This window comes from Vidua macroura, chromosome 3, assembly GCF_024509145.1.
Source record: "Vidua macroura isolate BioBank_ID:100142 chromosome 3, ASM2450914v1, whole genome shotgun sequence".
In the NCBI taxonomy this organism is placed as follows: Eukaryota; Metazoa; Chordata; class Aves; order Passeriformes; family Viduidae; genus Vidua; species Vidua macroura.
Window position 1 is genome coordinate 26,643,177 of NC_071573.1, and position 20,368 is coordinate 26,663,544.

The 20,368-nt window shown below is 39.4% G+C and overlaps 1 protein-coding gene across 1 annotated transcript in view; it reads left to right on the forward strand.

Annotated features, from left to right (window-relative positions):
- The window catches only part of KCNH1 (potassium voltage-gated channel subfamily H member 1), a 176,791-nt gene that overhangs the window by 11,881 nt on the left and 144,542 nt on the right, over positions 1 to 20,368 (forward strand). Inside the window, exons 4-5 of the mRNA XM_053974421.1 lie at positions 9,367 to 9,495; positions 17,068 to 17,186. Of these exons, the coding sequence (XP_053830396.1) occupies positions 9,367 to 9,495; positions 17,068 to 17,186 (248 nt within the window). The remainder of the gene's footprint in view (positions 1 to 9,366; positions 9,496 to 17,067; positions 17,187 to 20,368) is intronic.

Genomic DNA, 20,368 nt, shown 5'->3' on the forward strand with positions numbered 1-20,368 from the left:
AACATACTTAGTTTTTAACAACTTGATATAGCAAAGCCAGTATATAGTAATTTTGGAATAAAAAGAACCCATCTTTTGTTTTAGAAACTGAACTACTTCTAATGTTTTCAGATGAAATGTCTCTTGTTTTGGACAAAAAAAATCCTTAATTTGCATGTGATTTTTTTTCCTAGGAAATTCAGTCTGTCTGTAACTGCACATACCATCAGATGAGCTACTTGCCCCAAACTTGGTGTCTCATCTAGTGTGGACTATGTCATGCAGTTATTTTCATCTACTTAATGAAGATGAAAATACTTAATCTACTTAATCTATATCACCTGAAGTGTAAATAGACTGAGGTCTTCAGCCTAGCCAGATATTAAGCTGAAAAAATTGCATTCTGCAACTTATTTTGCTCTTAACAATTTTGCTTTCTAATAATGAAGCTGGTACTGCCTGTATGCACAGTCTCTATGGCCCTGCTTTGTGCTGCTTTCCTCCTAGGGCTACCTGCCTCCAATATTTACCTATTTTCTAAAAGCTGATTTCTGTTCCTAGCTCAGCTTGTGGCCGTGGGGACCATATGCAGCTCACATCTATGCATCCAAACCCAAGTAAATAAGCTGCAGTCCTGGGATCTAGGAGAGTCTGGAATTCTCTCTTAGTTATCAGTGATTTGGCACCAAGAGACGATGCAGCTACTCTTCTGTCATGCTGCAGCATATGGCCTGCAGTAGAGCCTGGGGCCTCTCTGTCTTTTATGAAGATTTAAAGCAAGGTAACCGTGGAGTGAGGAATATTTCCTGCCCTGCTGTGCACTCCTCCGAGGAGAGGTGGCCTCGAATGAAGTGCAGCTGTGTGGTAGCTGTGTTGTGTGACGTGCTGAAAGACTGCCACGGTTCTGCTCTGTACATAGAGGGTCACAGGCATGGGAAAAAGGAAAGCACAGAGCTTGCTTTCAAGTTTAACAAACTGCAGAGCACCTAATGTTTGTTAAATTTGCAGCTTTTGAGATACATTTACTACTGTTACAGAGATTGACTAATAACACTAGAGAGTTTTAACTGAAAAATACCAAAAGGGGACATCCTGGAGCTTTTTCTCGATATAAGCCACATCACAGAAAAACACTGTCCTATTTACCAGTCACTTAGCACCCAGACTGCTAAGTGGCCTTTTCTTTGTGGTCACCTTACTTCTCCCTGCAACTATGGCAATGGTTCAGATAATGAACCTGATAGGTTCTAACCAGTTCTCAGTTTGAAAGCTTGGGAAAGGACCCTGAATTTTGTTAGCCATCTTTTTTCCTGCTCTTTGTTTCTTCTGTTTGGTCTCTCTGTTCTTTCCTCATTTTATTTTTCTTTTTCAAATTAGCCAGGGAAATAGATTTTTCTTGTTCTTTACCTGTCTACTGCCTCCTTATAAACTAACAGACATGACAAATAGCAATTTTTTTTCCCAGTTTTGAGTTGTTGGATAATTGGTACATTTTCCACAGCCTGCACATTTAATGTAATTCTGACTGTTTTAACAGTACAGTCTCTATCCTTTTGGAGGAACAACGGAAAACAAAATAAGAGTTTTGAGTTAATAATGATGTATGTAGCGCAAGTCAATCTTGTACTTTTGGGAGCAGCAGCTATTTTTTTCTTTCTTTGAGAAACAATTATTTCCTGGTCTTACATGTCAAAGCAGATTGAGATATTTAATGATGCTACTAGAAGTGGTAGGCTATTTTTTTACATGGCACTCTCCATGGTGGTGACCCAGTGTTAATATTTACTTGGTTGTCTGATAAGAATACCCCATCCAGCTGTTGATAGGTATAGTATATCCACAAATTTCATTGCAGTTCATAGTATTAACTCTAGAAACAACAGACAATTTCCTGCCTTCATCATGTTTGCATTTATGGATGCTGCTTCTACCCTTGCTTTATTCATTCCTCCCCACATCCAAAAGTGACTATACTCCCTGTTTTCAGAACTTGAAATTAAGATGTGATAGAGGTTTTGATGATTCCTTGGGCTAGGCCCTGGATAACTTAGCAGATATGTAAAAATCATTGTTATTCTCTGGAAGAATTGCTTTCCCAAAATACAGAGCTTCTTCAGGATAATTAGAAGCAATTAGAGCAAACAGGTGCATAGCCACCAGATTTTTGTCATTGTTGCTTTGATGCCATCCAGTTGCATTCAGTGGGGATTCATTGACATACCTGGAAGGAGACAAAGTGAAAGCTTTCTTTAATCAGAACTGCAAAATGACAAAAGAAAGACTGACAGTAATTTCACATGAGAGCTTCAATTCCATTCTTTAATTAGATGTGAGCGCCCAGTGATGCTGGAAGTATTGTTTATTTTTATATAGGAAAATTAAAACATTATTAAATCTGAAGTTAGTGGAGATAAATTAACTTATTCCAAGGAAGGGTACAGCTAATGTATTAGAAAATATTTTATATCTAGCCTTAGTCATATCTTACCTTACCTGAATTGCTGTGTTTTACACATCTAACTTCTTATGAGACTTTGGCAGCCATTTGTTAAGTTTTTACACTTTATGGTCAGCCTCATGAGTTAAAAATGTCTGAATAAATTCAGCTTGGATTTTCTTTGTTTTGTGTTTCATCTACAATGTAGACAGTGCAAAAGCAGGCTTGTTCTATATGCACTTGATTTCATTATTGATGAAGTAAATTTTTGTAAGAATTGAAATTTTTGTCCAATTGAAATCTAGCCCCTTTTTCTATGCAGTACTTGACCTGCTTAAGTGGAAGAATATTTGAAGTGGGGTGAACTCATCAAAGGTGAAGTGCATCAAGAGTTAGAAAGAGTCTTCAAGTGTCCCCTGTCTGAGCAGAGGCCTTCCCATTGCTTATGTCTGCAGCTGTGCTGCAGAGAGAGTGTTAAGACACCTTTTTTTTTTTGTCTCAGAAGTTCTCTACTGATAGGACCAGCAGAATGCTTGCCAGAATGCTGGCTTGGCTGTAGGTAACTATTTTGCACACTGCAGTGCAGTTTGGTAAAGCAGTAGCTCTTTGCTGAGTAGACATATTATGGTGAGAGTCCCAAAGGCTGGGATGCACTTTCAATTTATGCTGGGCTTCACTTCCCTGTTTTCTGGGTGCTTGAACATTTAACAAATTTAATAGAATGAATAGTTGTTTTAAATTTGATTGTTTGATTTTTTAAATTTTCATTTTAACATGTGCACCATCTTCTCCCCTCCTTCCTTCTCCCTTCTTCCCCCAGTGTATTAGAAAGCCTGCAGATGTCAGAGAATGACAAATCAACCTAAAATAGTGATTTGGTAGATTCTACTTGCATTTATCTTTGGGACCAGTGCTTTCTATAGAGATTCAAAAGCAAACAACCCCATCCTAATTTATAGGCAGCAAAATTCACTTCAGGGTGGTAGACCTGTGATTGCCCACCACTAAAAAGCTTCTCATAACTGTTACTGGTTCAAACCATCTAAACACAATTATACTTGTGTGTGCTGTGCCTGTAGTGTCTCCAGATGGAAACCTGTGCTAACCCATATTGTAGCATAGGAAGGGAAGCAGGAAAGAATGAGGGTGTTGGAGTCAAGTGACATGTATCCTCCTTGACCTCTCACTGCAGTGTAGCACCATTATTTGTCAAGCAGTGTGCACACCTGCATCTCCTGTGAAATCCATCTGTGTGAATTCAGTTACCTTCAGCAAGGTCGAATTACATATTTTAGACTCATAAAACTGGTAATTCCCATTGGTCATTGTCTTCAAATGTGTTGGCAAGCAAGGCCTGCTGTCATCTCCACAAATATGTACAGAATTCCCAGTAGTAATTCTTAAGTATTTTTCCTGGGGTAAATGGAAAGAAGATCTCAAAACTTTACTGTGTCTTCTTTATGTTCTGTTCTTCAGAGAACTCAGAATCAGGTGAACCATGCCAGCACTACTGCAGCACAAGACTGTGTGCTGAACCTTGTTTTCTACTGTGCTGTTTCAGTGTCACAGGATAACCCTTGTGAACAGCAATTCCACCTTTGGGGACTAAAATTGATTTTTCTTATCTTAGCATGTAAAGATCTGACCTTTAGAAGCATTAGGTGGCACGGCATCCTAGCACCAGATAGAGAAAACACAAAGGTAATATCTTTGAAAGTGGTGGGAGTGTATTTTAAAGGTTTATTCTTTAAAGGACTGGTGAGCTGCAGGCTGAGTTGGTCTGTTCTCATTTGGTACACTCTGCTCAAAGCTAGAGTCTATAGGAAGATTTTTGTTCTTTGTCTTACATGGTCAAATGTCATGGACTTCCCTGAACATCTGGTTAAAATCTGTGTGGGTACAATGGCTTGCTAAACTCTCTCTGATCACACCTCATAAGCTGGGTTGTTAGTTTGACATTGGACAAACTGTTAGTCTGTGTGGGATAGAGAGAAACAATCTCATACTGAGTACCTGGGAAGAAGTGAAACTCTAAAAGGGGTGGCTGTAATGGTCAGCCATGCTGTTAATATAACTTAATTCCTGCTGTCTGCATATGTGTCTGATGACTGTTTGACTGAGACATTATCAAGTAATGCAGAGGTTGTGCTGCTTACAGGAAACTTGCCCCATGCATTAATGGCAGTGTAGATGTCAGCTGAATTGTCAAAACATTTTTTTTTCATTGTATTTTAAAATTAATTTTGGTTCAATTAGTGGAAAGAAAAATTGTGTATTCCAGTTTTATTCAAACTATGCTTTTTGTACTTTTGAAAAACAGTTGGCATCTTTGGTTAAATGGCTCAAGGTATGGGCAAAGAGCACATTTAAACAGTGGTTTGGATTTTCATACAGCCTATTTTTGTTTGGCAGGAGGGAAAACTAAGGAGAGCTCAATGGTATGCTTGTGGAGAAGCTGGAATAGAACTTTAAGATCTCTTTCACTTTGATGATGTAAGAATTTCTGAAAGACTTCAACCAAAGTTAAATAGCATGTGAAATGCTGGTGTTCCTGCCCAGCAAGAAGCTGAACATATCATTGTTGAAAGACACAGGACTGGAAAAAAGGATAGGGAAGAGATATTTGTCTTTCAGATGGGAAATTGAAAGGAATTCAGACATTTAGAGTGTGTTAGTCTGGAGAAGACTTGAGACTTGAATAACAGCCCTTAAAATTGTCTTTGCTTTAAGGCAACACCATAAGTACTGTGCTTAGACCATAAAAGCCTACCAAGAGCTGCACCTGTTAATTCTGGATTGGCTGCGTAACTTTGGTACCAGGAGCCAGGCTGGTCCTATGGCTACTGTCAGGCATTCATTGTAGATTTTCATTTCTTCTCAGTTGTCCACACTGCTTGTCCTGCAGCTTTGAAGGGGCATTCCCTTTTCTAGCATGATTGGTGCTATGCCACTAGACAAACGCTGGATTCTCTCACTGCTGATTCCAAATCTAACAGAAGCCAATGTAGCTCATGAATGTTTACTTTTTTTGTTTGTGCACTCATATTATCACTGAACTTTACCAGAGAGAGAGGTTGCCAGGACTAAAGACAAAATGTAAATGGAAGTAGATGTATTGTTGGAAACACTGGTAAACACTTTCTGTGTGGCTGTGCATCAGTGCAGACTGGGAAGTTACTCTTGTTTTGCTGTGAGAACTCTGGAACATGCTGCAGTTTCACTGCCTGAATAACCACAGGCTGAATCTGAAAATCACATTTTTCATGAAAATGGCCTTTTTTGTGCCTCTTGCTAGTCATGGTTGTCTGGCTGAGCAGGGATGTTGGCTTTGACACCAAGAGCATGAGGGCTGCCTGTAGGACATTGAAATTCTGGTTTCCGACCTGATTTATAAGTAGTTTATACTTTAGGCTTTCCTGTTTAATAGTTAAATAAACTGTTTAAGAAGTAAAATTCTTCTGATAATTAAACCGGTATGCAGCACAAAAGCTGAGCATGGCCACTTCTTGGCTGAGCCATTTGTTGTGTTCCCACGTTTCAGATCGCAGTTCTGCTGTGAATGAGCTCCTGGTTGCAGAGCACTGTGGAAAGCCCATGTAACCCAGCACTGTGAGCACTCACCTCATGACTGTATTTTTATATCCACTTGTCTCCTATTCATGAGAGACACTGACAAAATGATAGGGAATGCACGGCAGGGAAAATACAATATTGTGGAGGCAGATACAGAATTTTCCATCTACTTATTTCTGGTTTTGTAGTGTTACAGTGCAGATCCCAAACTGGAAGATGATTTCTGCAGGCCCTGTGTGCCACCTTGATTTTGCATTTTGCTCTGATGTTGGCGCTCTGGAAATTACAAGGGTACCCAAATTGTGCATTTCATCAAACACGCCTACTTTTAGCTGTCAAGAACATCTGGCTCTTTCTTTTAGCCTGTGGGGCGTATCACTAAGTTATACACTTGGTTCTAGGTAAAAAAGTGTTTTGTCTTCCTTCTTCCTATAAATAATGCAACACATGAGTGGGAGTCAAGGGAGTCAGAAAGTAAAAACCCTGCTGATAAAAGCTTCTTGCCCTGCAGCAGCCTTCGACAGGTTATGGGGAAAAGTCTTCTTGTTGCATTCAGAACGTGTTAGGAAATTCTTGCAACAACATACTATAGCATAATCATAAAGGGAAGGTGACATCATGCATCTGACAAATAGCCAGAATAGGAGAGTGAATTGCATCCTTTCTGTGTTGTGTACTGCGTCTTCAAAAGCACAGTAGAAAGTTTTTATACCTATGAGAGGCAGAGAAGAAACTGAGTGTCTAATTCAGCCTCAATGGTTAATATTGTGAGCAGCCTGTAGCAGAATAGCTGCAGCTTGACGTAGTAAAACAATACCAAGTGGTTTGGGGAGGGGAAAAAATCCCTAATCAAAAAAAGTACATGTAGATAAAGATCAAAAGCAAGGCTGTTGATGGAGATTCTGGCTGATTAAAAAGTTGCACTGTTAGTGAAGGGTGTTGAAGTGGGTAAAATGAAAAGCAGTTAGTCACCAAGGAGTCTCTGTAAAAGCAGGATACGGATTTGACCGGCCTCAGAATAGTTCACATGTGAAGTTGGGAAAAACAAGTAGGCAAGAAGAAATTGAGCTAGGCAATTTTAAGAGCTCTTGAGAAAGGGTAGTGTAAAGGGTGTTACTGTCTAGAAAATTGCTGTTGGCTGCTTTGTGGCAGTGTCTTCTAAGCTCATTAGCAAGTTAGTGATGATTTTACTGGCATGGTTACTTTGCTGAATCTTCTTTCACACTTAGCATGTTTGTTTGTTCATACTTTTTTGGAAGGAGTTGTTCAGGAATGTTAACTCTTTAAAAAAAAAAAAAAGTATGTTGACCCTTGAATACTTTCTGCCATGCAGGCATATTTCAGAAATGGCCACCAGTGATTCCATCTGGATTTCTCTGCTTTTTGAGCAGAGGCCTCCATGCATCATAGACCCTGCTGTTTATAGAAATGGCTGTACATATGGCTTGGAATCTCAGCCAGAGTTTGAAAGTGCTTGTGTGTTATGCAGGCACAGTGGGAGCCTTAGGAATTGAACTTGGTTTATGGAAGTTGTCCATGGGTTTTGGAGATGCCCTACCTTTCTGTAGCCAGAAAAGATTGCTCAGCACTGAGGCTGGGAAACAGCCAGGTGAGGCACTGGTAACAGCAATCTCTCTTATATTAAAATAGGTGGGAAAAAAAGTTGCCTTTGCTTCCTTTTTTGGACAGCAAATACCTTGTAAGATACCTGAGGTTTTCTTGTGATCCTTTGACAGCCAGGAAACACAAGTTGCCCTTTACTAAAAACTGTTGCATGAATATACCATGTCACATGTTAAAATACTGAACAATTCAGGTGAAAGAGAATCTAGCACAGAGAAGGGTCCTGTGACTGAGAAAGAAAAGGAATAATCTTCTAAGATCACTCTTTCTAAAACAGACTTTCCCACGTGAATGACGAAGATTGTGTGGTGCTCTTTATTCTGGCTTTCCCAGAGGGTCAAGCTCCTGCTGATCCTGATCTTATTTTGGCCCCTGGTATGTAGACCCTTCTCTCCTAACAAATCTCAAAAAGGACACATAAAAAAAATATTGCTCACAGCAAGCAAGCCTGAATCCTCTCTGTCTTGCAAGCACTTCTCGTGCTTGCAAAGGCAATGATGAGTTGTTTTCATCATCTCTGAGGGTGTAGGGACAGTCTGAAAACCCAAGTACAAACTCCCTGAAGGCTGAGGTCTGGAGTGTCCCTACTGTGATGTACCTCAGAGTTGGAGAAGTCATCTTTTTATGTCTAAAGTTAAGACTGCAGACTTAAAAATAGTGCCTTCAGGGAGGTCATGTTATTGCACACAGGAGCCAAGTGCTTTGTTCTGAGCCCTCCAATCAGCTTATACTCAAATATCACTAAAATCTGTGGTGAGTCTTGTGAAACAAGTGGTAGACACTGCCTTGTTACATGGAACTTCATTGGTTTCACTAGGGTCTTCTCAGCAGTCTCAGGAGAACTGGCAGAAATATGGAAAGGCTGGGCTTACTGACAGATTCTCTCTTCAAAGTGATCTGTGTGGACAGAGGTCAAGGAGAAATGGCAGCAGCAGCATCTGAAGGGTTGTATTTTGGGACCATCTTTTTCTGCGATGTGCAGACTTTAATCTCTCAAGCAGTTTTAATTAGCAGTTCATCTGCTGCAGTAGTTAGAAAGGTGCAGTTCTGTGCAGTAGAACTTGATCCCATCCACAGCTTCATGTGTTCTGGTCCTAATGGCTTATTCTCTCCTGAATTCAGTGGAGTCTTGCTTCACACTGGAGTGATTTGGAGCAGGCTCAGGCCAAGGCAAGCTGGAAAGCAGCTTGTGAAGGGTTTCCCTTGCATGGGGGGATTTGCAGGCTGGGCCAGAGCTCCCAGAGCCCAGCTCTGAAGCTAGACATAGGCTACTGTAGTAGTTAGGGCATGGTCTTTTTTAGGGCATTCCTTGTTGGCAGGGAATTATAAAGTCGACCAAACTGGTCATATTCCTGAATTGAGATTCTGTGTTATGCTCATGTCCTAGGCACAGCTGGCCTGTTCTCAAATCCTGCAAGAACCAGCAAGACACTGTTGTGTGCAGCCTTTCCACATACATGGGACTCTTCTTTCAGGAGATCACAAAGCAGTTCTTAAGTTCAAGTATTAACTTTGCAGGTGACGTTTAGAAATAGGTTCATTCCTGGAAGATTAAAAAGCTAAGAAGAGACAAAGCAGAGAACTTAAATAACAGGCTTGTCAGCTGCTTTGTTATTTTTCCAAATAGGTGTTTGTAAAAAAAGCCAACATTAAAGTAATTTTTGCAGATGGCTGATTTGAGATGTAAACATCTAAACTGGCACATTTACTGTTCTGCCTGCCATTGACCAACTCTTTGATGTGTTTGTTTCCAGGAACACCTGTCTGGTTCTTTGTGAAAATTGCTCCAATTCGAAATGAGCAGGATAAAGTGGTTTTATTTCTTTGCACTTTCAATGACATAACGGCTTTCAAGCAGCCCATTGAGGATGATTCATGTAAAGGTTGGTCTTTTTCACAATTATATATTTATGCTCCTTTTGTTTGTTTGCCCTGGTCTTGAAAGAGCTGAAGTCCTTTAAATACCTAAGCCAAAGAATTACATGTTAAAATAGCTTGTAGCTGTGCCACTGGGGATGGCATTTGTGCAAGAAATGGTTGTTGATTTCTTTAGTGAAATTGTTCTGGCCTGCACTGGAAAGGGTCATTGCTAATGAAAGCCCCAAGTGCTTCAGGAAGCCCAGTTTACATAGTAAATAGGTACTGTTCTTCCTTTAAAATACACTGTTAACCCACTCTCCAGCATAGCCCTCAAGGATTCACAGTGTTGCTCAACAGCTCTGTACAAATTGTGTGTGAAACTGTATGCAAAAACTGCGGAATCAACCCTGGCTGAGTCTAGCAAGAATCAGAATAATTAAATTCTGCCTGACTCGATCTTACTAGTCATTATTATGGGATTTCTTATGTTAAAGTCCTGATCTAGTTTCCTTTAGCCTATGTGAAGAGATTCCAGTTATCTTAAGTGGAATCAGGTTTAAGCTGTCCTGGTGAGTGAAGTAGCACTGCAGTGTTCTGCTCTTAACCCTTTGCTGAGCTACAGCCTGGAAACCTGGAAAGAAACTCAGCTGTGACAGCAGCATAAACTTTCACTCAGCTTCAGATTCCATCAGAAATAGACCTTTTGTACCCTATGGAGAATTACGGAGACTTGCATCCTCTGGGGTAAAAAAGGATGTTAAGTTCTCCTGTTGTTTGCATTTCTGTAGTATTTAATAATATTTGTAGTATTAAATTAAACAGGAAACTTACTGTGAAGATGAACTGATTTACATTTGTTCTCAAAATGTTATTCTTTAAAAACATAGTTTCTCAAAAGTGGAAACACCTGTTACCATGAAAAGGGAAGTACAACCTTGACAAACACCCTCTTTCAGGCTATGTGGGTAATTTTTTTCTCCTGTTAATGCTATTTGTTTGGTTCCTTATTGCTTTAATAAAACCAAAAATCTTAGCTTGTCAGAAAGTTTGGGTCTATTTTCCCTGCCTAATGGTGCTCACTGTATACTGATGAGGAGTGACAGCACAGATAAATAAGCATGGTGCAGTAAAGCTGGCTCTCATTTATTTGCTGGTAGTGAAGGCCCTTGCTTCATTTAGTCAGTTGATAAGCAGGACTTTCAGTCAGGAGTGGTAGCTGTGTCCTTTTGCTTTCACAGGAGTTCCCCAATGTGGTAGAGATAGGCAGTTTTCCTTCACTTTCAACACAAAGAAACACTAACTTTTTTTTTTTTTTCAATACAAGTAAGTTGAAGAAAGGGGATGCTAATTTAGTTTATCTTTTTAAATCTCCTTTGTATCTTGAAATTATGCTGTTCTTGCAGTGAGCATGGTAATTCTCAGTGGTTGCAATCTACAGCAGTATAGGCACTAAACCTATACATAAATGCATGGACTTGCAGAGGAGTTGATGATAAGCAGAATTTCTCCCTCTGGCCCACAGAAACTGGCAAAGTGACTAACAGAGGTTACAAACAGAAGAGCTGAATGTATTATTTAGAGGCCACTGATTCACAGCTCTTCACTCTTTCCCTGAGTGCTATGTCTTTATATACAGAAGGGCTTGTGCACTAAATGAGTCTTCCAAATATTATTTCTGGATCTCCTAAAATTAATAAAGTTGCAGAAGTTTCATGCCAGTAAAGAGTTCTCTGTCACTTTATACACAAATCAAGCTTGATATAAATGGATCTGCACTTTTTGTTTTCATCCTTAATTGATCCCTTTTTCTTCCATAATATACTTGCTGTAGGAATTTTGTTGTGTGATATTGTATTAATCACTTGATGGCTAGATGAGCAATTTCTTGGAGGAGCTGATTTGTCAAACAAACTTTTACATGTGTGTCCATGACTTTAATGTTAGATCTCATTGTACAATTCTATACTGTGAGAGGGGGAAGTAAAGGCAGGTATTAGGTGTTAGATAATCATCTGTAGTAGGCTCTGGGATTCACAGAGTGGAAAAATTGTTTTGGAAGATCTAAAAAAGGTAAAATTGTACTATCTTGTTCTAAGAATCATTAACACACATGAGCTTTGAAGAGGGCATATTCTTTGTGTTGTGTGCAATGTTACACAGGAACTTTGTAGCATGCTTTTGAAAGAGGACAATTTTCTTAGGAATGTTTCTCATATTCTCAACCCAAATGGACTCTCAATCTGAAAAACTAAAACTGTGAACTGAAAACTGATTGCTAAATCAATTATTTTTCCTTCTTTCACCTTCAGTCAGTTTAGGAAGTACTTTTCTTTTACTGTGTTTGTATATGTATTCAGTTTCCTATGCTTATGAGTATTTAATATGTAATAGGTTGCCTGTAGATGCAGATATGTTAATAAAATGTGCTATTTGCACAGTTGCAGGACATTATTGTTTAAAGCATTTAAGATTTTCAAAATGAATGCCTGTATGTCTATGTAAAGGAAAACATTAAATCAATCATGTTCTTGTACTACATAAAGAGCAACTAATCTGTCAGGCTAAGCCTGCTTAGCTGTGGTATATCTTGGTTTTCTATCACCTGCTGGCAATTTCAAGCCTGATTTTCAGCTGCAAAAGATGCAGCTCCTTGAGTGAAAAGTGTAGCACTGTAATGGCAGGTGTTTGACTGTACAAAGATGAATAGGCATCTTTCACCTGAAGGTGACTCAGAGGGATAGAAGGTCCCAGTACCATTTTTCATGCTTTTTTTTTTTTTAATTGATTAATAATATCAGACATTGGAATAGATGAAACAAGAAAGTCACATAAAAAATAGACTTCTCATTGTAGCCTTTTTAAAATTGATTCATATAATTTAGAAATGTTTATTTTATGATTTCCATGGAAGGTAAGTAAGGTTGCTTTTAAATGCAGCAGCTTTAAAAATAGTGCATTCTAAATAAAACCGTTTAAAAATAATGTCAGTGATGTTGATAATTGTTTTTAAACAACCTCTTTCCACTTTCCGCCCTTTGCTTGCCCCTTGAAAAAAATCAGGGAAATGTAAAAGAGGTTTACTTGAATAAAAGAAGGCAAAATCAAGCTATAGCATAGCTAAGTTTGGTTTGTCAAGTGCTAAGTCACCTTCTTAGCTGAATTTTAAAGTTTATACTGTATTTTTAATTAATGCATTTTGTCTGTATATGTTTCTCCTGGTTTAAGATCTAGCACACCAAGTATGAGATGCTTGAGAATTAAGTATAAAGTGGAATGCATCGCTTTATGCAAAACAATTATTTGTGCAGACAAATAGAAACTGTGCTTGCACTCTGTGTGGCTTGTAGGAAGTTTGCCTGAACAAGTTGTGAATGTACGAATAGAAGGTGAACATATCCAGAAGCATCTATGCTGTCTCATAAGAGGTTGAAAACTAAGCTTTGGATCCTAATTTTTGCTTTTTATACTTCATTTTTATACAAAGAGGTGGTCAAATTCAGCATCACTGAATCAAGTTGTTGCAGGTTGTTATCCTCCAAGATGATGTAGCCTTCTGTGCTTTGTAGCAATCATCAGTTGCAATCTCCTCTGCAGAAGATGCTTTATTTCATGTTGCAGCTAAGCTGTCCTTTGCATAACAAGCAGGAGTACAGACACAAAAAATATTTTGTTTGTGTTCTTCATCTTAATTCAGGGGAAAATTCACGTTTCCTCTTTTTTTTTTTTTTTTTTTTTCCTTTTTGTTTCTGGAGGTTTTTTGGGGGGGAATTTTGGTTCTGTTTTTAAAGATGTATTTATATGAACAGAGCCAGTGTTTGAAATATTTTGATTAAGATATACTCTGCTTTTGTCTGGATGAAATGTTTTCTTAAAAAGAGGAAACAAATGAAGGGGAAGTAGTGAGTATATTAAAAACTACAGCTTTCCCCGTCCAGATGGAAAAATAATACTGTTGTAGTTATGAGGTTTCAAAGAGAAGGAGCACTGCAGAGAAGCTGGATGGATGTAAGCAAGAATCTTTCATGTGTGGGAATACAAAGGTGGCTTGAGTGGAGGCAAGAACTGCTGGAATCTTGATTTATTCACGTTTACACAGTTGTGTGAACAACAGACCTGTGAACAAACAAGCTTGTTCTCTAGCAGACAATGGCTTTTTGTTCTGACTCTAGGAATTGTGTAAGTCATGGATCAGCAATGTGGTAACAAGGGTTCTGTAACTGACACAGTTCCCAATGTTTGAATTCTTGACTTATTAGGAATTAATTGAGAAGAGTGGTAGAGAACAAATAGCTACCTACAAATAAATAATAAGTGCTTTGTGCTTGAGTATCAACTTACTTAAAAATACAGAAAATTCAACTTAAGGCCATTGTTAAATGAAACTTTGTGCTTTAAAGAAGAAAAGTTTTGGTGCCACAGCACAAAACTATATTTCAGTGCCATATTTCCACATGAAACAAATCTCAGGGGACAGCTTTTGTAATCATCTTGTCTTGGGTGTTATCAGAAGCAATTTCTATTCATCTTTTGGCAAAGAAATGGTGGAAAACTGAAAGAACATCATGGAATGCAGGAGTGCTGAAATCAGTGCTGCTAATCTTGAGGGCTTTCCATCCTTTTGAAGCTGGAAATGTTTTAATGTTGTCACATTGCTTTTTCTGTGCATGATATTTTCTGCAGAACTGAAAAAAGAGACCAAACAATGATAAAAATGGGTTAAAATCAAAGACAGTGCACAGGCAAGCACTACCGTGGGGTGGTATCCAGCTTTCTGTTTGGTTCCTGAATTTCAAGCTGTCTTCTCTTCTCTCTGAGCTTATCTTGTTTGAGGATTATATATGCCTGTATTAGAACCACCTAGGATCACTAGATTTTAAATTTAATTTGTATTTTCTCTGTTTCTAGAGGAAAACAATGGATGTAGGGCTATACCAACTGCTTGTGTTGAAAGAGAATCCCAGTCCATATCATCTGGTCCCTCTGATTTAGCAGGACTGACACCAGTATATTCTTGCACCATTTTGAAGCTTAGTTCCTTGTCTTGGAAAGCTCCATGACCCTTAAAATTTAGTGTTTGTATTCAGTCCTATGGCTTAAGTCCATTACTGGACCTGTCTTTGTTGGATAGATAACTGACCTGCTGTTGGCTGTGTCTGTCCTTAGGGTTCTGGAGGAAATACTGAAATAAATTCAACAGGTACTGTTGTCTCTTCAGGCATTACTGGAGATGTTATAATTCAAAAGGTTTAGTACTGGCATTTTATTTTCTTTTTCTCTATGCCACAATCTGCAGGTCTAACTGTATGTTGGAGTTGCCACATTTTTATCTTTTTCTTCCATAAAAACCAAAACCCCAAAAGGCAATACAAGGAGGAGGGTGTTGTGTTCTAAAGGTGAAATTCTTACATGTTGCACATGGATGCGGTGCTTGGATTTAGGCATGCCATGGCACAGTGGTGGGAGTATCTCCAAGCTGGGCTCCCAAGGGTGGTGTGGAGAGAATTAGGGTATGTACCCCCAATTTGTGTCCACACTGCTTTAAAAAGCCAAGCTGAAGAGTGACACAATCTCTTGCCTAGAACAGTTATATTGCTTTCAGATCAGAGTTTGGAGTAGAGGGTGAATCTAATGTTTGTGGAAACAGTTCTTTTGTGAGCCATTTAGGCACACACAAGTGAGATGTTTAGCACCTAGGGCAGAGGAGATGCTTGCAGGGGATGCTGAGGAGAGGAATGGGTTAAGCTGTGCCTTCAAAAGGAGATGACTCCTGGGAAGAAGGGGGACACCCGAAGGTGCTCAGCATTCATAGCCACAAATCATACCACAGAGTTGTCTGGCAGTGCTTTTGTGCAAGAAAGCTCAAGTGAGGTGCTTCCTTTTCATCCTCTCTCTGTGTATGTCCGAATAGCCCAAACCTTAAAACAATGTTTGGAAGAAAATGCACACTGAAAGTTTGTCCTCAAGTTTTGAACCAAATTTTGCATATTCCAGGAGAATGCCCTCCCCATCAATCCGGTTCGAGTTAGTAAAAGGAGCTGTCTGTGTTATCTGGCATTAGAAACATTTTGCGCGTGGTAAGGGAGGCAGGTTTCGAGTTCCCGGGCGAAGCTGGAGCTCCGTGGTCTGTTCTGTTTCCCGCCGGGGCTGACGTTTGCGAGCAAGCCGCGTTCGTTCCGCTTCAGCACCACGGGCAGCGCCGGAGCGCCCGTCCCGCCGCCGCTCCCTCCCGGGCCGGAGAGGGGGCGATCGCCGGTGTCACCTTGGAGCACATCCCCCTCGGGCCTTGTCGGGCCGGCCACCTGCCAAGCCCTGCACCTGGGTCGGGTGAGAGGCTAGGCATGATTGGGCGAGAAGCTCATAAAGCCAGCTGTATCCTGGGATGTTTCAAAAGTAGCATGGCCAGCAGTCAAGGAAAAGGATTCTCCTGCTCTGCTCCAAACTTTATGTGACCACACGTGGAGTATTGCACTCAGCTCCGAGTCCCCAGAGTAAGAAGAACCTGTTGAGCGAGTTTAGAGGAGGGTCACAAAGATGCTCAGAGGGCTGGAGCACCTCTGCTGTGCAGACAGACTGGGAGAGTTGTGTGTGCTCAGCCTGGAGAGGAGAAGACTCCAAGGACACCTTATAGCACCTTCCCTTACCTAAAAGGGGTCTACAAGAAAGCTGTGTAGGCAACGTTTTCCAGAACTAGGTTCTCATTATAAACTGAATCTTCAAAGTGCTGAGCATCCTTAGTTTGAGTAGGAGATGAGGAGCAGGAGCTCAAGAGCTCCCAGGTGGTGCTAGCATTTTTCAAGATTGGGACTAAATGCACTGATTCTTTCCCTTCAGTATACCAAAAATATCCAGATGTATACTCTGCCTATCTGTTATGGCAAAGTACTGCTCATAAAGATTATAGTTGTAGTTAGCTCTGTGGCTGTCATTGAAGGTCTTCTATTTTGAGGGATATTTGAAATCACTGTAAAAAACATTCTGAATTAAAATTCAGCATATGACTTCTTTGCCAGAAGCTGCTAAATGTTTAATTTGAGTTTGAGAAAATCTATTCCCCCTTTTGTTTAGAGAGAATAAAATTAATGATTTTGTTTTGCTTTTTTGCTCTGCTTCTTATTATCTTATGTATATTTCTCTGCTTATTCCAGATCTATGCTTGATGCATCTGAGGCTAGATTTACTTCTGTTACAGACAACTGTAATTTTCATTGTGCATGACTCTAGCCTTACATCTTGATTAGTCTGGGGTATCTTCTGCAGTGCTGCGAGATCCAAATCGGATCATTAGACTTAATATGAGATTATTGTATGGTGGACATTTATCCTTGCAAAATATGCAGTTCATGTGGCAGAATTTTTGTAGAGCCATTGAATACAAAGTCACAGCAGTCATGGGTTTTATTACTGTACCATGCTGACACCTATTTTCTGACTTGCTTATGTCTGGTACTTGGTTAAATTATACTCCCTTCTGGTCAGTATTAAAGCAGATTGCTCTGTTTTAACAACCTTTTCTCCCTTTAGTCATAAGAGGTTTTATGAGTTACACTTGCAGCTTTTTTTGGTAATGTGTGTCTAATCTTGCATGTTTTCTCAAGGTTGGGGGAAGTTTGCCCGCTTGACCCGTGCCCTCACGAGCAGCCGAGGAGTGCTGCAGCAGCTTGCTCCCAGCGTGCAGAAAGGAGAGAATGTTCACAAGCACTCAAGACTTGCTGAGGTAATTTTTTTTCCCCCAGGAGGCTGTAAAGAAATGTTTTTAGCCTTTGTGGGTATGTCATCTCTGCACAAGCCAAGAACTGTTAGTCCTCCCTGTCCTGGGAGTCTGGTACATGTGCTGTGAAATGTGTCCTATGACAGCAGAATGAAAACAGGTGTCCCAAAGACTTCATGCAACCTAACTTCAGTGTTGTGTTCCATATCTTAGCAAAGTCTTAGGAAGGTGTTATTAAAATAATACTTTCTTATTTAGTTTCCATTCTTCTGAAGATCTTAATAAGAGTAGGATCTTGGACTATCTATTTCTGTAAAACTGAGGTGACAAAAACTCAGTCTAGTACACAAGGAAATCCTGGAGAATCCATGGCAGGGTTATTCCCTGAATTAATTTATGTCTAGTTACTTTTCAGTGGGATCCCAACCCTGCATTACCAACTGGTTAAAACCTATGTTTAAGTCACTGCTTTTATGGACAGAAGAGTTGTAAGATGCCACAAGCAGCACTGCAGGGAGATTAGAAAAGTGAAACCTTGTGATTTAAGGAGCCTCTCAAAGTTTTGAGATAAGCTCCAGGCAGAGAAGGCCCCTTGAAGCACTTAGGGTTTGAGGGCTTTCACCACGAGGGGGAGAGACTGTCCTAAGTTTCCTGTAGCTGTCTCCTGGGCCAGTAGCAGGGTCTCCCAGGTGTAAAAACAGCCTGGGGAGAGGTCTGACATGGTGTTAATGCCAGCACAGCCAATATAACATGGCAGTCTTGTGTCACTTCCTGCTGTGAATGCCATGGCAGCAGCTATGACTTGACAACAATTCTTGATCTTCCTGTGCAGCTGGAGGTGTAAGGTGTTGATGGGCTCCATGAGGTCTCCATATAGTCAGTTGTACTATAGTTCTGTTGTATATGTCTCAGTTTCTATGCAAACTAAAAGTCACCTGTCTTCTTATCAAGTGTCATGGCAAAATTCCTGCAGACAGGATCTTACCTACTCAGTATTTAATACAGAAGAACTCTAGAAGGGGAAACCAGTTGCTGTTGGAAGCAGAGAAATAACATGGATCATACTAGCACCGGGGAGGGACAGACATTCACAGGGACACTGTATTGCAGGAACACCATGTGATTAGCACGTGTCCACCCTGAGGTTGCTTTAGTGTCCTGGAATTTGGAAAGTTTTCCTCCTAATACTACTCAAGGCTTCATATCAAATAATCCTTTCTTCTCTTTAGATCTCTATCCTTGAATTTTAGTTCATGCTAAAATGTAGGCAGCAAAATGTAAGGCAAAGGGTCTGAGGTTATTCTGTTTGGCAACAGTCTGGACGTCAGTGACTACATGTTAATGAAACTTTTTGCAAGTCCATGTGCTCAACAAGTCTTTGCAAGCATTCTTAATGGCACAGCCAATTGATTCATTACAAATAATAAAGGGCAAGTATATAGTTTACATGTCTGAAATGAGTTTCTTTAATTGCTGACTGAATATTGCAGTCATAATTTTACAAAGAACATTAGCCCCAGCTGTAATGTTAGGTAGCTTTTTTTTCCACTGTAATTCCATTTAAGTCTGTAGAACTACACTACACAGAAAAGAGGAGTGCAGATAATCATACAGACAAGACCACCTTCCTTTATTTGAAGATATATGGGGTGCCAGGCTTCTCAATCTGCAAAGGTTTCTTGATAATATTGAATATGGGATCTCTAACAGTTTCCTGTTGTATTTTCAAGTATTTTTCTTCTTTTTTTTTTTTTTTTTTGCTTCATCCCTGCAGTAGCCTATCTGAAATTTTAAAACTCATCCTTTTTCTTTTGCTACTCACTATGACATTTCACATCAATCTTGTTTGTGAGAAGGCTCCACGTATATTACAGTGTTATTTGTGTTGCCCTTAGTTATTTATCACTTATATATTTGAATGTCTTGGGAGGCTGTTGCGTCCTAGAACCTGAGTAGAGCAAGGTGTTGGAGCCTGCCACAACAGTTTACAATTTTTTATTGTTTATGGAACAGTTTAAGAAAGGTGTTAGTGACAGACTAACAGGCCATGGATAATACAAGCAGTGTCTGTGAAGCTTCAGTCTCTGACTTTCACCAGTAGGCATAGATCTTTTTTTTTAGCCTGACTTCTCTAATAGCAGTCATATGAAAACTACTCCAATTAATTATGCAATTAACACAAGGGTGTTAGGTAACTGTGAGACAGCACTTTGCAATAGGAATTTGTAAAAGTAACTGATGCATTTCTGTTGCTTAATTGCCAAGGAGCTGATTGTAGGGATGGTTCTTCCTGGTCACTGCTGAATGAGTACATGTGTCATCTGGCATCTGTGGTCTTAGTTGATGTATTCTGCACCTTTGCCAGGCAGTTCTGGGCAAACAAGACTATGTCAAAATTTAAAAAAATACTATAGCTATGAGAAATAAAAACAGAGAAATTATCATGGTGCTTAGCAGCATTGCATAAGAATGGAACTTCTGCCACTTTTTTTAACATTATTTACCAGGAACTTATAACTGCCATTAAAACTGCCAATCAAAATATTGAGGCTTAGCACCTAGCCCTTGGTTTGGGAGCAATTTCTGTGGGTGCTTGGGAAAACAAAAGCAAGGGAGAGTGAGAGAAAGCAAATAGGTGCAATTGAAAACATGAAAAGGAGAGATTAAACTGGAAATGGAAATGAGTGAGTGTTTGTGTTAGCTTTTTTTTTGCCCCCCAGTCATACAGTCATAAAAATAAATAAATCATTGTAACCATATTTGATGCAATTTATGACTCTTGACTTGGAATATATTCACCATTTTGTAAAAAAAATAAGATTAAAAAAAATTTTGCTGTATTTAAAAAAATAAACAGTCTTGTAAAACCTATGATGAAATTTAGTGTTTCCTGCTCTTGGAATAAAATTCTCCAGCATTAGAGTGCTATTAAAGCATTATGCATCATTACCACAAATAATAAATGCAGATAATACAGCTGTATTATCTGATGAATAGTATGTAACTGAAATGATACTTTAATTAGTAAGTTTCTGAAATAAATATTTCTTTTACAATGATAAAACTGTATAATAGTGAAAAATCTTTCAAAACCAGAGCTGTTTCAATTATTCAGAAAATTGTAGTAATCAAACTGTCCAGTGCACATGAAAGGAAGCTCAGCATATTGGTTTATATGGTTGTGTACA